This window comes from Aquarana catesbeiana, linkage group LG08 (genome assembly GCF_042186555.1).
Source record: "Aquarana catesbeiana isolate 2022-GZ linkage group LG08, ASM4218655v1, whole genome shotgun sequence".
Classification (NCBI taxonomy): domain Eukaryota; kingdom Metazoa; phylum Chordata; class Amphibia; order Anura; family Ranidae; genus Aquarana; species Aquarana catesbeiana.
The window spans coordinates 154,331,743-154,349,087 of NC_133331.1; the positions used below are offsets into that span (position 1 = coordinate 154,331,743).

The following is a 17,345-nucleotide window of genomic DNA, read 5'->3' on the forward strand; positions in this document are numbered from 1 at the left end:
CAACCTGTAGAATTTTTAAAACAACGCCTATAGAATTTTTAAGAGTTAAAGTTGGTCACCATTCCACGAGCGGGCGCAATTTTGAAGCATGACATGTTGGTTATCAATTTACTCGCTGTAACATCATCTTTCACAATATAAAAAATTTGGACTAACTTTACTTATTTTTTAACTCAAAAAAGTGTATTTTTTTCCAAAAAAAGTGCGCTTGTAAGACTGCTGCGCAAATACGGTGTGACAGAAAGTATTGCAACAAATGTTTAGAGGTTCAAAGTAATTTTCTAGCAAAAAAAACTGTTTTAAACCAGTAAACACCATATCTCAAAACGAGGCACTGTCCTTAAGTGTTTAAAGGATAAGTTCACCTTTTAAGAAAAAATAATAAATGCACATCTCCTGCAGACCTGTCAGTGTATCTGTGTGCCAGTACATCGTATGGCCAAGCAGATACAATCTGACAGGAAGACTCAGTGATCTACCACAGTGCTCCACAGCGCCGTGGTAGTTCATTGAAAACTACAAGGCTCTCAGCCAGATCAAAAACTATAAAACAACTGGCTTCAAGGTGGCATCTATCCTAACAGGGTGTGTGGACTTGATGTGATGGGTCTGTTATATTTAAATTGTATTTATTATTGCTCTCACACCATGGACCACACATCAAGTTATTATCAGACCTTTAGATTTCATCTTTGTAGAAAAACGTCTTATGCATCCCATCCATCTTGGCTTTGTTAAATATTATGGCAGCTGTATTCCAAATAACAACCTCATCTTAATCTTTTTTTCTCTCAATAAAGGTTTATTGTATAAATGTAAAATTACAAAATTGTTATCTTAATCTAAACTAATCCCATTTTACAAATTTCCCCAATAACCTGGATTTCATTTCCAACCAAAGGTTGTCTAAACCAGTTACAATATATCTATATTATTAATTAAATTGTTAAACTCATATCAGAAATTAATACTCAAGTGATTATCTCAATATCACATCCTAATTCTAATATATATCCACAGATATATATATTTTCCACTATCAAAGGATATTCAATTTGTGTAATACACGGTTAAATGTAACCTTAATTTTACCATGTTTGGAATACAGATTAAAAAATAATTGTGATCACATTGTTTATCATTAGATTAATTAACCCGCCACATTTTATTATAAATGTTTTGTCTAAAAAAAATGAAATTGGCATGGTGTCCTTCCAGTTTATCACTGATCTCTCATCCCAGCTACATTATTTCATGAGAGCGCAAAGGAGGGAGTCACATCTGCATACATGATACGCACAAGAGATAGAACTAAAGGTTCCAGCATTCACACACATACACGAGTATCTCTCTAAAATCGCTTAAATTTTTCCCATTTGTACACAACACATGCATATAATTCTCTCACTTTCTTTTAACTCTCTTGAATATTACCCTGCTTAAATTCTGCTTTCCTTATTTTGTTCTGATTACTTTTGCATCCCATGTATTGTAATCCCATACTTCACGTACTCTAGCTAGATTCTATGATCAGACGGGCAGCCATAGCGCTCATCCCATCTTCCCTCTCTGACAACATATAAAGTATTCTGTTTTAACTTTACTAGTTGTTGTGCCTGACCCCAAATTCATCCCACAACTTAACATGAGAATGTCCCTTTCTGTCTAGTGTTAATTGTCACCCTTGATCCATCCTGCTCAAATAGATAGCTGTTTCACTAGCAGTTTACTCTGCATGATTCTTAGTCCCTGTGGACTTTGGTAACCCAGTTACCCATTGTGGATCCCTGTCAACTTTAACCATTAATCTAGGGGCTCAGTGTAGGCGGAACCACACCTTCGGTTCATATATTTTATAGCGTTCCTCTTGCGCTGGGCATTTTTACTTAATTTAATGCCCATAATGACTGGCCAGTCTTCTCTACGTGTGCTAATACCCTCTTGCCTGTAAACTACTTTATCTAGCAGATGTACTACATATTCCCTTTCTTAAATATAACACGCCGATGGACAGTAGACAGTGACAACATAACATATAACCACCAATCAATACAGTTCGATTAAGGAGAGTAAAATAAGTACCCTTTGTCCCGAAAATGCCTTACTGAGGAAGGAAGCCTGATAACTCAAATGTAAGCAAAAGGCTTATCTCAGCCGGCTGATTATCAGAAATCGTCTCAAACTCCTCATTTTGGATTCTCAGGGTCACCTGTAAATCCCCTCCTAGGCAAAGCTCACCATCGAAATGACTGGAGCAGGGGGTCCAGTGCATCCCTGTTCACCGTTTCAGGGGCGAATTTGGTCTGAATTTTTGCCTGAATTCAGACCTGAAACAGAGCCAAAGACGCACAGGACCCTTCTGCAGTGCACTCCGCAGCCGCCCCTGAGATGTGTGAACCGGCTCCATTGAGAGCTGGTCACACTCTCCTGTCATGCGAATAGGATGGGGGGAAGCCCCATCCAGTTCGCATCAGTGTCATAGACAGCCTCATAGACAGGCCTCTCATCTATGTAGAGAAATAGGCATAGCTCTGTGGTTTGCATCCTTTGTATGGCCATAGATAGGCATGCCTGTAAAGATGAGATCAGGTAAGAGACATCTCTTGACACTCGATTTTTGTGTTACTACTGCCTAATGTGCAGGGGTGCCAAAGAAATTCTCTCACAACAATTACCTCTGGTAAGACGTTAACTTGATCTTATCTGGATCATGCAGCATCTGGGCACACCACAAGTTGTGTTACTGCTGCCTAATGCCCCTACACATTAGGATCATGGTATCTGGATCATGCAGCATCTGGGCACACCACAAGTCCAAAGACATTTGGATGCAAACACATGTAGTAAAGGATCATTCACTTATCAGTGGAAAAATAGAGAACAAATGCTCACAGGGATTTTCCAACACATTGGAATATATCTTTGTACTATGAGTATTTTTGTCAGGTTGTTGTAGATAGCAGATAGCGGTAATATTTTAGGCTTCGTGCACATAGATGGTGAGAGGCTGAAATTATTTCCAGCATAAAATTCTGGGAGCTCTCCCATGCCCAGGGAGCCACAGGTTCTGCACAAAGCCTGCCATACAAGTGAATAAATGTACGTGGCACTGATGTTTCTGGCCTTACACTATTGTGAATGCTGTATATACATCTTTTGTACATACACAGAAGTACTGACACCCTAATTTACCACAGATATAAATGATCTTTTTGGTGACACATACAGTATTTTTTGATGCACTTACAGTATCATACGTAGTTAAGACAACAGCATCTCCTACACCCGTGTGAAGAATTCTAATGCATAATCTAAAATAAAGCAACAATGACATGTATATGTAAATTACATTTTGTGTAAAATGACCTAGTATATAAAATGTTAGCTCCAAATATTCTGAATTCTGATTACCATTTTTGATCTTCTTCTAGGTGAAGGCTTTCATAATTATCATCACACATTCCCTTATGACTATTCTAGCAGTGAGTTTGGAATCAAATACAATTTCACTACATTGTTTATAGATCTAATGTGCTACTTGGGCCTTGCCAGTGACTGCAAGAAAGTCTCCAAAGACATTATCAAAGCTCGGCGGCAGCGTACTGGGGATGGAAGCCTTAGGAGTGGCTGAATACTGAGAAAAGAATGACCATTCTCAATATAGTGAACAACAAAAACAAAAATAGAGCAAGGATGAAAATGATTACTTTAACATGATCCAGCAGTGTTCTTTTAACAATGTATTTAAAGTAATTATAACTCCACCTTGAAGTTTTAGCATTCAGACCATTTCTTCTATTTGTTATATGTACTGTTTCTTTATTAGGCTTTTGTATTTTGTTCTTATTTAAATTGTGTTTTATTGGTTGATATTTTTGCCAAGCATTCACTTTCTTACATTTAGTGTAAATTCTTGACCTAATTCCATGAGATCTCTACTTGCTGTAAATTTTGTCTTGAACACTGACCACAACTCCAGCTCCCTCTCTTTCTCTTAAGTTTTCTCATTGACAGCTCTCAGGCTTTCTGCAACAAGAATGAAATCAAATAAGTGGACAACTTACAAGTGCCATTTTTTAACAGTTTGTACATACGGGGAAAAAAACAGCTAGAGGAGTTTTGTATCTATTTCATTTACTCTTAATTGTATAAAAGTGGTTTCTAGATGTTCCTTTGCTGTCTTGCAACTGTTTGCCCTACTACTGATTCTAGATTAGGTGCAGTGCTAGGTTGCAGACTTTGTGACAAATGCTTCAAGTGAGTTGTGGCAGTATGCATATTATAGGTTGCTTAGACTATTAATGTACGCATAAAGGTACCACTCAACTGATTCAAATGGAAACGTATAGTAGAGAGGTCAAGTAAGTAGGTGCTGAGTTGGCTTCCTCAGTAGAAATGTGTTGCCTCGTTTTATGATTGCAAAAAGAATTCAAAAACATTTAGGTTAATGCATTACTCTGTTTTATCCAAAACCACCAACCTAGAGATTGTCCTGTGGCCTTGTAATAGCTTACAATGTTCCTGTTTTGCTGAGCATGGTAGAGGCCTTCTAATTTTAGCATTGAGCTAAACATTACCATTGTAGAGGTTCGGTTTAGAAATGTAGCACCGAAAAAGGCACAGGAACTTGGCGATAAAAGTATGTTATGTTTCATTTCCATATAATACATTGTTGACGAAAACGTGGAAGCCAGATTTTTGGCTTCATACATTGATCATCCTGGCTAGCTGTGCCAACTTGTTCAGTAGATTAGCATAGTTTCTAGAAATTTAGTGCATAGATGGGCATGGCTTGAAAACCCCACCCTTTTGTAATTTATGATGCTTACTGTCTCTCTTTAGTTAATAATGTAAAATATTTTGTCTGTCTGTTGAAAATATTTATAACTAAGATTTCTGTAGCAGTAAAAGCTAGTTGACATCCAAGTAATTAACTGCTTACAAGATATAGATAATACTTATAGTATTTATCAATTGAATGCACTTATTAGATACAGACCTGCATAATTGTAGGAGAATAACGTTATTTCATTTTTTTCATTTTTTTTTTTTTGAACAAGAAGCACTTAAATGGGCCAAAAAGGATTGTGAGTTTGCTTTATGATAGTCTTCAGTTAGTACATGTTTACATTTCAACCAAGGATTATCTGGAAAGACAATGCTGTAAGGGTTGCTATACAACTGGGCAGGTTATGCTTTAGGATAGAGCAAAAATTATTTTCCAAAATTTACTACAGCAGATAGCTGTATGATGTTAAGGGTTGAAATTTACTATTAAACACTGTGGGTCCATACATATGGGCAACATGGATTGAATGGTGGATTTTCCCTGCATGGATTTATATTTATTTATTTTTTATGATGCTTTAGAAAGTATAATATTTTGGGGGTTTTTGTGTTTAATGGACATGCCCAGTAGATTAGGTATTTAGTGCAAACAACAGTGTCTACAGGCTCTAGACATCCGTGCAGCAATAAAGTAACACAAAAAATGAACTAATATTTGGTTTAAGAAAACCTTAACAAATGTGTGAGTTTTATTCCTCGTCTTGATGGTTACTGGTCCTGCATGCATAGAAAATGTAAGCAACATTCTGCTAAAATGCAGTGGTTAGATCTTTTAAATAGAGGTCTGTTTTCCCCTTTGAAATATGGCAGTGTACTAAGACTAGTCGTGGACATACGTGATTATCTTCTGCCATTGCTGTATTGCATGTCTGATTTACGGTATCATTTGATATTATACCTATTAGAATGGGGGGGGGGGGGGGGTAGTATCAGGCCTTCTTTACAATATTGCTACATTTGTTGCAGCATGCATGACTAGTTTATCTTTGGGAATCCAGCTTAAGCCCTCAACAAGAAAAAAATAAACTTTGAAAACTTAGTTTTCTACTGATGACTAGATAACATTAAGTTAAATTAGTAATATGAATAATGTAACCAGTTTCAGCTCTGCATAGATAGGTTATTCTAGCTGTCCATCCATAGATACAGTCTGTATTTGTATTCTATATATGAGCTATGAGATTCTGCTTCCTAATTTATTTTGTTTTTTACAGTACAGATTCTCTCTCTCCTGCTTCGTAGCTCAACTGAAGTAAAATAATATTGCCATGCAGGCTGTCATGTCTGTTATGTCTTTTTTCCTTGCAGCTCTTAATTGGTATTGGTTATAAAATGTAAGAGAACAAATACATGAATTACATTAAAGTAATATTAATGTAATATGGAGTACTTGAAATGTAGTCAAATGTGTGGTAACGAACTTAATCTTATAAACCTTTTCCTTAAAAAGCTTTGTTGACGTGGAAGGATTGAAAATCTGAAATTTGATTCTTTAATTTACAGAATCATCTCAGTGTTATATAGTAATGTCTGTGCATTCCTTCTGTTGCTTTGCTGTTGCACGCAAATACTAATAAATTATTTTTGTAAATTTGTTGGCTTCTAGCATGCCACAGTCTCTCACTATAAAGGAAAAATAATTGTGTATATATACACACATCTAATATCCCTTTTGCCTTTACGCTGTAAAATATTATTTTCCTGGTGTTGTATGTTTGTTCTTCCAGCCTTCATGTGTAGTTTGGAAGCCACAACTCCAGTTTATATATTACTTTTTCAAAATAACCAAATAGTCTCTAAAGACTGGAGGTCAGAGCCTTTTGGCCATCTAAAATCAAATATGTTACTTTTTTTTAACCTAGAGCTTGCCTGACAAATATGGTGCTGTATTAAAATACACACTATGGGGGTTATTTACTAAAGGCAAATCCACTTTGCACTACAAGTGCAAAGTGCATGTGGAAGCACAGTCACTGCAGATCCGAGGAGGACATGCAAGGAGAATAAAAAACAGCATTTTAGCTTGCACATGATTGGATAATAAAATCAGCAGAGCTTCCCCTCAGTTCAGATCTACCCCTCAGATTTACAGCGACTGCACTTCCAAGTGCACTTTCAGTGCAATTTCAAGTGCACTTTGCACTTGTAGTTTGCACTTGTAGTGCAAAGTGAATTTGCCTTTCGTAAATAATCCCCTATGTTTTTATTTGTATTGCCTTTAATTGCATCAAAATTATGACTAGACTAGCTTTGTAGTAAGAATGGCCACAATGGATTGGCCTTGCAGTAGGCTTGTTTAAATGTAGGCTGGTGCATTGATTCCTTACAAAAGTGTATATTCCCTTGATTTTATAGACAATTCATACTTTAATAAACACAAGCACTTAGACATAAAGCACTTATTAGAAATATTCCCTTGGCTTTCATAGACAATTCATACTTTAATAAACACAAGCACTAAGACATAAAGCACTTATTAGAAATGTTGATTTCCCTGGAGCGAATCTTCAGCCTAAAAGACACATATCCCCTATGAACCTAAACTATTTCAATACAAACAAGTTTAGGGCTCAGAATTAATAGTCATAAAAATTGTATGACCCAATGAAAGCAAAGGGGACTTTTCAAGGGTGGCATTGCTGTTAAATTGCAGAATTTTACAGGAATCAAGGAACCATCTTGGTTTCAGACAGTTCATGTGTATGACGACAAGTTTAAAGGGGCCCAAATCCATGCAGTAGAGGTTGTTCTTTAAGGCACTTTCAATTAGACCAGGCTGTCAAACCGGTGAATTTTGCACTGTCAGTGGTCTCCTCTACAGTTAAAGAATTAAAGCCAAATGAGGCAATAGCAGTTCCTCAGCTGATAAAGGCTACACCTTCCTACAAAGTTTTGAAACTTCCTCCGGGATAAAATGCTGCATGATGCAAGTATTACTATGATGGTAAAGCCCATGACTTTGCATTAATCTACTCTTTAGTGCTGGGTCCCAAGGTGAAGCCACCTCAGGGGGGAAGGGGTGAATTGATGCTCTGCACTCCAGGAATTGTGTTAAATGATACTGGATATCATTCAGCCTGCAAGAAAACCAGCGATGGATCACAGATTGAATGAGTCTGTGCTGGTCAGTCCTGGAGAGCAAAAATAAGCTTTTTTTTACAATTGATGTACTATTTAAAAAATAAAGTAGACTTGGGCTGTATTTTTCCCGGTGCTATAATCCTGGCATTAGATGTGGCTTGAATTTGGTGTACTTTTTTAAAAATACCTGTCTGAGCAATCTATTTTCTTCCAAATATAATTTACTACATAATAGCAGTACTTTAGATAGCTGTTTTTGGTTCATTCCAGTATTCCAAAGAGTGTAGTAAATGTGCAGGCTGCCCTGTCATACATATTGGTTGAGCCCATGTGATTGGTTGTGTACTTTTGGGTGTTTTTTTACCAAAAAGCTCACATTGGTATGTCATTTGCATATATTTTAATTGAAAAACATCCTGTTAGTACAGGTCTTAGTTTATGTGAAGTCATTCAGGCAGCAGGACTGAGCAAAAATAGGACATCAGGTTAAATTTACTGTTGCTAGACCAGTAAAAGATGACATCTTCCTGCCTTTAATGGATTACTATACAATGTACACCTTTGCACTGCCTCATTTGAAGTGTAACTCAACCCCAAACTTATTAGTAGTGTGGAGAAGGATTGGAACATCTTGTTTGGTTTTTATTGGATGTCTCAGTCCCCATTGGTGTGATTTCTCTTTACTGCTCATCTTGGTGACCCTGTTAATGGAATACAAAGTGAGGGAAATCCTCCCCAACAAGGAAAGACTGCAGTTAAACCTGATAGGGATTCTAAACCATTCCCATTCTATGCAAACACACAAAAGGTTTGTCCTGGAGTCATCTATTGCACTGTAAAATGAACCAAGTGAAAAGTATTAGACAAAAAAGGACGATGGGGGCGCTGAAATGTAAATCTGGCTTATCTATGTGACCCTATTTAATCTATTTTCCTGAGGTTCTCCTGTAAAATACTTTTAATACTAATCAAATTTGTTTTTGAGGTGCCTTCTCTGCAATGCCACTTAACTAACCAGATATTTTTCCAGTGGGCCTTGAAGTCGAAGCTAATGCACAAATTTGGCAAGTGTCAGTGTAGACTTGCAGTAGAGTTCATGTAAGAGATTGTGTGTATGAGTGTAGGGTTTGAAACTGGGTTTCCTAACTTATGGGCCAAAACAGGAACTTTTTCCAGATAGCTTTGCCTGGTTGTGGCAGGCAGGGAATAATGCGTATTTCAAAGTTATGGAACTTACATTTGAAGTGGTTGTGCTAGGTTTGGGTTCTGATGTTTGATCAGTGTAGCAATGGTAAGTTAAATTTAAGATAAAATGTATACTCATAGTTAGACTAAGTACGTAACATTCTTTTTGGTTTGCTGCTCAAGTCCCTTCTACTGGTTGCTTGAAGTACAGAAAGCTTCCTAGCTAAAATATAAACGTATTAATTAATCTGTAGTTGCTATAAACTACAAACTGAGGTTAGTCAGTCTTATTGGTTGTTCAAAGCATAACCCTTATCTGCGTCAGTAAATCATACCTTTAGTATACAGATTTAGAGCTTATACGATAAAAAAATGCTAAAAAGCATCTCAACAATTGCAGATTTGTTTCCATCAATAAACTGTGAATAAAGGGAATATGATAACAACACAATACACAAAAGTCAGGGACTTTTTATTGAGACGGCAATGGACAACATTTCTTTGAACATACAAATTATTTTAAGGATGTTTGTTTTCTCTTTATTGATCATTTCATTCTAGTATATTGTCTTGTGATTTTGTTGGAGAAACCATAGTTAAAGTGTTTGTCTGGGTCTCTCAGTTTTGGACTAAAAATAAAGAGGTCTGTGGGTGCAAATATATATATACTGATAGCATTTTGAAGCTTGAAAAAAAAAAAACCTACACAGAGAAACACACTAGGGAACAAGAATCAAAATGGCACCCAAGTAAACCGGACTTTGAAATGTAATGTTAATTGTATGTATACTGTTCCAACAAAACTGTTAAAAACTGTGTGACAGAAAGTAACATTTTCTATTAATAAAAATTGTTAAGACTACTTTTTTGTGCTTTTTTTTTTTCTAAAATTTTCTGCTGCAATTGTGCTTGAAGAAGCTATATGATATAGAAACACTAACGCTAGGGGGTTGGTCTACTGAAGGAAAATAGGCTGTCCGCTTTAAAAGAGAATTTTCCCATAGCTTAGTAAATTTGTTTCAGCTTCTTAAAATGGCAAAAAAACTATTGTGTTAAAAATAGGCATAGGTAGACCAGGCACTGTGAGTGCAGGTTTAAATGGGCAGCATGCAGCTGTCACTGACTGGTGGTACCACTCTGATCAATGCCTGGATGGTGAATGCAAGCAGTGTGGATAATCATAGTTATAATTAAACTCTACACTGAATGTATTTACCCTAACATAGAGGCATATATGGGGAAATGATCACATATAAATATATAATTCATTCATATAGAAAATTGAAAAGCTCTTTGCTGTAAAGTGTATCTTAAAACCAAAAATGTAATATATTGCAGCTTGCTAGTCCTCGGTGTGGTGGCTGCATTTGTTTTAATTTTTCCAAACTTATATTTCTTTATTTTCTTATTTTCACCTGGTAATCCTGCAAATAACACACTTTCCTGGTGCATCATGGCAGCATACATATGGGTTGTGACTCCACCCCTACAACCTGATAGGACTGGTTAACTATAAATCAAAGACAGACCCGGCTCACAGCATTCTCCCATTTTTCCTCACCTGATCAAGACTGGAGTAGCGAGGTATCCCTTACCGCTTGTCGCCCCAGCCAGGTTCAGCCTCTCCTGGGTGGAAGTCCTTTCTGTACAGCCTTCTAAACGAAGATATATGGTTGGAGCCCCATTCTGGTGGTCTGGGGGGGCATATTTCAGCCACTCCTGGGCAGAAGTCCTTCCTGTACAGCCTCTAAATGAGCAAGATGGTTGGATCCCCATTCTGGAGTTGCAGGCTTCTCAAAGAAAGCTTTAAGCAAGCTTTGACGTAAGTGACAGCGTTTTCTTTTGTTTTCCATATGCTTTTTACTTCTTTTCTCTGTGTTATGGGCGTTTGCCATTTCCAAGATGGCTGCAGCAGTGCAAGTACACTCTGAGCATGAGAGGCAGGAAGTGATGCGGCCTCTGTGTTTCCTGGCTAGAGCTTTTCCAGGATGGTGATCTGAACATGCTCAGGCACTGATATCATCGCTAATGGCAAATGTGAGTTCTAAATGGTTTTATGGCATTTTTGGGCAACAAATGGTGGAGCTCTCTACTCATGCATGCTGGATGCTTATGTGGTCATTGTTTGCAGGTATGATTTCCCTTTTTATGGCATTCATCTGTGTTTTTCCTATCTCCTTCTCAGTGTTGCTCTAGGATCATTGTGCTCTTTATGGCATTCACCTGGGCTCTTCCTATCCCCTTTTCTATGCTTACTCTGGGATCACTGTGTTGGGCTCAGTTTCTACTAGTGCGACTTGACACTGCAAAGTCACATGTCAAGCCGTACCCCATTATTTCCAATGAGTACCGTTCATATCTTTTTTCATAGACCTTAAGAATACACAGGCATTGCTTCAAGTCGCATCAAATTGCAGCAAAATCTTGAGACTTTCAGGTTGCAATAGTGGAGGCTTAGCTTGCTGTTTTTCATTTCAATATGCTGCTTTGCTCTGTTTCTATGGGAAACGCTGTCCAGCCAGACCACCCATTGCTTTTAAGGTATAGGGATTAGGTAAGTAGTGAAGATTGAGAAAAAGAGAGCCAATATATATAGTCCTGTGAGGACTACAAGATGGAGGGAGCCTTCTGATGGTCAAGACAAAGTCACCATCTAAGAACAGACATCGAGGCAGTGTTGATTAAACTCATCATCTCACCCCTCATTATCATTGCATCACAAGTTACCAGCCCTAATAGTCGCTGCATTTGTGGTGGAAGGTCATTTGCCTGCCAAGCTAGTATGTCAAAACTGCCTGGAACAAGCACTATACAGCCCTGCAAGGACCTCAAGGTGAAGAGATCCTGCTATAAGCCAGAACAGTCACCGTTCAAAACAAAGACATACAGGCAACATTAATCAATGTCACTGAATTCTTCTCAATGCACACCTTGAAAACCAAAAACCTTCTGGTACTTGGGGATTTCAACCTGTGGGCAAACTCTGCCCAAGACCCTATTGCAACCGCCTGCGTCAACCAAATGGAAGAACTTGGCCTTCAACAACTGATAAATGCTCCCACGCACGGTTCAGGACACACTTTAGATCTCATCTTCAAACAGAATATGGACATCGACGTATTTGACAACACTCCACTACCATGGACGGACCACCATGCTATCAAATTTAAAATCACCACTAACACCATCCTCCAAAAACAGAAACGGGCAACAGCAACACACTGGAATAGATCTCAGAAGAAACTACACTCTGAACTCTTCAAAACTACATTATCGAGCAAAATTCTTTTGCTAAACTCAAATCTCTCAACGGAACAAACACTCAACTCCCTAAACAATGTTTTACTACAAACAGCAGACTCAGTGGCGCCAAAACGCAGAACACTCGTCCGCAAAAAAAACTTGAGTTGGTTTAATGGCACTCTCACCCTTCTCAAGCAAGAACGCAGAAGAGCTGAGAGAGCTTGGAGAAGAAATCCCACCAAGGAAAACCATGCTAACTACAAAGCACTCACGGTGAAATACCACAAGGCAATCTTCAAAGCCAAAAAAAAACATTTCGCAGACACCATCTCATCCGCCTTAAACCGCCCACGGGAACTTTTCAAAATAGTTGCTCAGTCAATGAACCCAACCTGCTTAGAGCCCCCTGCAAACGATACTCAAGAATTCTGCAATGAGTTATCAGACTTCTTCATCGACAAAATCGACAACATTCGGAAAGCAATTCATCAGAAAATAACAACCAACTTCACTCAACCAAAGCAAAAAGAGGATATCGACAGGAACATCACTCAACCACCGAATTTCTTTTTGTCCCCAATCACTACGGACACGACTAAAAACATCATCAGAAGCCTTCGTGACAGCACATCACCGAACGACATCATCCCCACCAAATTGCTCAAAGAATGTTCCGACATCCTGGCCCCCACCCTCACACATCTCATAAATCAATCATTCAAAGAAGGGACTGTGCCAACCTCCCTCAAGCAAGGCATCGTCAAACCCCTGCTAAAGAAACCCAATCTTGACCCGAAAGACCCTAACTGCCGCAGACCAATAACAAGCCTCAACACCATCTCCAAGATTATAGAGAAAGCAGTAGTACAGCAGCTACAACGCCACCTGGACACACACCACCTCCTGGACCCTCTGCAATCAGGCTTCCGCCCAGGCCATGGCACAGAAACAGCTCTTCTCAAAAAGTCTCCTGGTACTGTTAGACCTCAGCGCAGCATTCGATACAGTAGACCACAATACTTTACTTGTCCGCCTCTCAGAAGTTGCAGGAGCTACAGATTCTGCCCTAAAATGGTTTACATCCTTCTTAGAGAATCGCTCCCAGACAGTGAAACTAGGAGCATTCACCTCGGAATCTCGGGCAGTCTCCTGTGGAGTCCCTCAGGGCTCACCCTTGTCACCAGTGCTATTTAACATCTACATCCCCCCGCTTCTCAATATCATCAGAAAAACCGACCTCAGCTTCCACTCATACGCAGACGACACCCAACTCTACCTTCGCATCAACGGACAAAAAGATCTTCAACAGCAATTACAGAAATGCCTTACTTTAATAGATGACTGGATGACCACTAGCTCCCTTAAACTCAACGGATCAAAAACAGAACTTCTTCTCCTACAAGCCAACAAAAATTCCAAAATTAAGACCCCGTGGACACCACCCTCCATCCTCGGACAGACCATCTCCCCTAGCACCAAAGCCAAGAGTCTCGGAGTCATCTTTGACTCAGGAATGACAATGGATGCACAAATAGGATCAGTGGTGAGCGGATCCCACCATCTCCTCCGCCTGCTTCGCAGACTCATCCCCTTCATCCCAGGAGAGGACAAAGCGGCAGTTGTGGGAACAATCATCAATTCTCGACTCGACTACGCAAACTCACTCTACGTAGGACTACCACAATATCAGCTTGCGCGCTTGCAACTCATCCAAAACACGGCGGCAAGACTGTTAACAGGAAAAAAGCCCTGGGAATCCATCTCCCCATCCCTAAAGAGCCTACACTGGCTAACTGTGAAGAATCGGATCACATTCAAGACCCTCTGCCTCACCCACAAATGCATACAAGGAAACGTTCCACTATATCTCCGGGAAAAAATAAAACACTACAAACCGAACCGCAGTCTTCGATCAGCTAACCAAAACCTCCTCATCATTCCCAAATTCCGCTACAAAGCAAAGGGAGAACGAAGATTTGCAGTCCAAGGACCTCGACTATGGAATGCTCTTCCAACCAACATCCGCATGGAAGAAAACCACCAGGCCTTCAGGAAAAAACTAAAGACCTTCCTTTTCTAGCAGCTGACTACAGAGAATACATCTAGCACCTTGAGGCGATTCAGTTCGCATTTGCCGCACTTTACAAATCACTCATTCATTAATTCAATGTCATCTTCTCACCTCTCATTTTGTTTGCTCCCCGTTTACGCACACCACAGATTACCAGCCCTAATTGTTGCTGCATTTGTGGTGGAAAGTCATTGCTTGACAAGCTACAGTGCATAAATTGCCTAGCACTTCCAACCAGAACCAGTAGGTGGTGTCCAAATAAGAAAGCTTGCCCAATAGACACTTTATTTTGCAAGGACAGCTAAGGACACAATTGCCTGGGTTGAAGTGGAGGAAACTCTCCACAAGGTTAGAAAGTACTAATTTCCTTCACTGAACAACTGGAAGAGTTAATCCAGGAAGAATTGAAGGGGTCAGAGAAAAATTCCCTTATAAACAGGCTGTCAAAACTGTATACCCTGAAAAAGCTAGAGGTCAACCTGCTGCAGTCTTCTCGATGATGGATGCATCATGAATGTAGCTGGCAAGACATGGCACATTCAAGGAGGCTCTAGTCCGAAAATTAGATCTAGATCTGAAGTTCTCCTTCATACTGTAGCATCTGCAGGTGCTGGCACACCACCAATAACCAGCCCATGTGCTGAATGAGTCTTAATGGGAGTGGTTTGATAATTGTCAACCAGCTGCTGTACCTGCAGGACTCTCAGGAAAGTGGCAGGGTCTGCATCCCTTTAGACGTGATTCCTTTTTGGGAGTATCTTTCTATTAAAAATGAAATTTTTGTTGTGGTGGATGCCAAAGAATCTGACTTTTATCTTGGTGCAGACTTCTGGGAAATTATGTTTAGGGGGGTGTTCTGTACACATTGTGTGCAGAGCACCTCCAGATGGTCATGTTTAATTGCATTTTACAGAAAACTGCAGCCCTGAAAAAAAAAAAAAAAAGTGGTGTAACCCTTTAAATAAGCCCGTCTGGAAGAAGTGAAGAGACAAGGTGGTAGCAGCTTTGTAAGAGCTGAAATTGGCGGCATACTCTGTGGTGGATGTGTCAGACATTAATTGATGTTTTTCAAGAGCGGTGTTCCCCGTGGTCACGGCAAGGAGTGCATTATGGCTGAAGCCATGGTTGGTGGATCCCGCCAAAAAAAAAAAAAAAAATGGTGCAAGACACCAGAACACAGATCCAATCTATTTGGGAGTAGACCGGATACAGCCACCTCAAGGGTGACCATTAGCAGGTCAGGGCGAATATCATCTGTCAAAAAACAGAAAATTCAAAGGTCCAGCATACAGGTCCCAAGTAGACACCAGGAGGCAAAATCCTACGGACCAGGAAAAAGATTAGTAAACGAACTGGAGAAGTACCCAATCTTCATTATTGAGGCCTTCAAGCTCTAAGGCTCCTGTCTGAACAGAACAGCGGAAGTCCCTTTTAAGGGTGCACTAATCCAGGGGGTGCCTGTGCAAAGCTTTACGCACACACCTGGAGGGAAAACCTTCAGGATCAGTGGGCCATATCAGCTATATTGGCGTGACATTGGCGGAAGTTTAAGGGAGGTCTGCCTTTCTGGTACAATAATTTTTATTGAAAAAGTATAACATGACAAACTCACCCATGCAGGGGCATAATTCAATGAGCATACCGATCATATAAGATTGACAGGCGGGAAGTCCACCTTTCAACCTCTTCCAGTCAGCCAGACTACCAGAGTTGATGGGAAAGTAAAAAATTCTGTTCCAGTTTGTAGCTGGATATATATTAAAAAAAAATAACGAGCAATCGTGAAGGTTCCAGTTACCCATAGGAGATGAGGATTCGGTTCACCTCTGTTCCTAACAAAAATAAAAAATGAAAACCAGGTAATCTGTGCCCAGTGCTAAAGTTTAAAAAAAAAAATTGACAAGCAACACAGGAAGTTAGAGTTGTGCAAGATGCAAAACCTCAATAAACGAAAACAAAGTGTAGTGCTATAGGCCCCAAAGATAAATTAAAAATGTGTCAAAACCTAGTATATTGTATAGACATATAGGTCAAAACAACACTCAATATGTATATGTGAACAATATGTAAAAAATATATCGCCACCTTAAAGTATAACCATAGAATATAAATTACACCATAAAGATGCAAAACCTCCAATCAATTATATTATTCATAAATCTGGGAGACTGGATTCTCCTGTAGGTTTATCAGACACCTACTTGTCCCAATTCATCCTCAATTTCTCTACCAGTTGAGATCCTCCCCTTCGGTCTGTACATCTCTCCCAGAGCATTCACAAAGGTCTTACTGTCTGCAATAGCGACTGGAAAAAATTCAGCAGAACTTACACAAGGGAATTACAATCCTCTGATAGAGAAAGCCAAAGGTGCTTTGGGAGTGAAGTCTCTTCCAGCAGAACAGTGGCGGAGTATCCTTGGTTCTTCGTAACTGACCAATTATTCTCAGATGGAACATTATCACATCAGACCCCAGCTAGAAAGGTTGGGGGACTCATTTCAAAGACCAGGCTGCTTAAGGTCATGTTAAGCTTATTAGGAATAGTATTGAATTTTCTTGAACTGAGTAGTGTTCAAAGCACTTCTGTCATTCGCTCCTTTTAGCAAGAGGAGCAAGATTTGTACTGTGCCTAGGCAGCAGTGGAAGGGTAGAATTCTTAGGCTGTCAGTGGAGCTTCCTGTATTAATAATTGCAAATGTACCATTTTGTCTTAGGAGGCTCTAGTGTCTCTCTCTGCTACTCTTAAGCATTGAATCAATCACCACTGCCCCTTCCAGTGATGACGGATTCGCTCTCTCATGGACAGTTTTGCCATCCAGCTCCAAGAGACTACTTTTGATGGCATGGAAGTTGAGAGGCAGTGGATACCAAGTCAAGTATGCTCAATGCAGGTAGTGCCTACCTTGAGTCAAAACAG

At 39.5% G+C, this 17,345-nt stretch overlaps 1 protein-coding gene across 2 annotated transcripts in view; it reads left to right on the forward strand.

The window, feature by feature from the left end:
* Positions 1-9,976, forward strand: part of LOC141106129 (acyl-CoA desaturase-like) — an 83,807-nt gene extending 73,831 nt beyond the window's left edge. For both annotated transcript variants that reach the window (XM_073596579.1, XM_073596578.1), the window contains exon 6: positions 3,432-9,976. In XM_073596579.1, the coding sequence (XP_073452680.1) occupies positions 3,432-3,631 (200 nt within the window). In that variant the 3' untranslated portion in view covers positions 3,632-9,976. The remainder of the gene's footprint in view (positions 1-3,431) is intronic.
* The last annotated feature ends 7,369 nt before the right edge of the window (positions 9,977-17,345 follow it).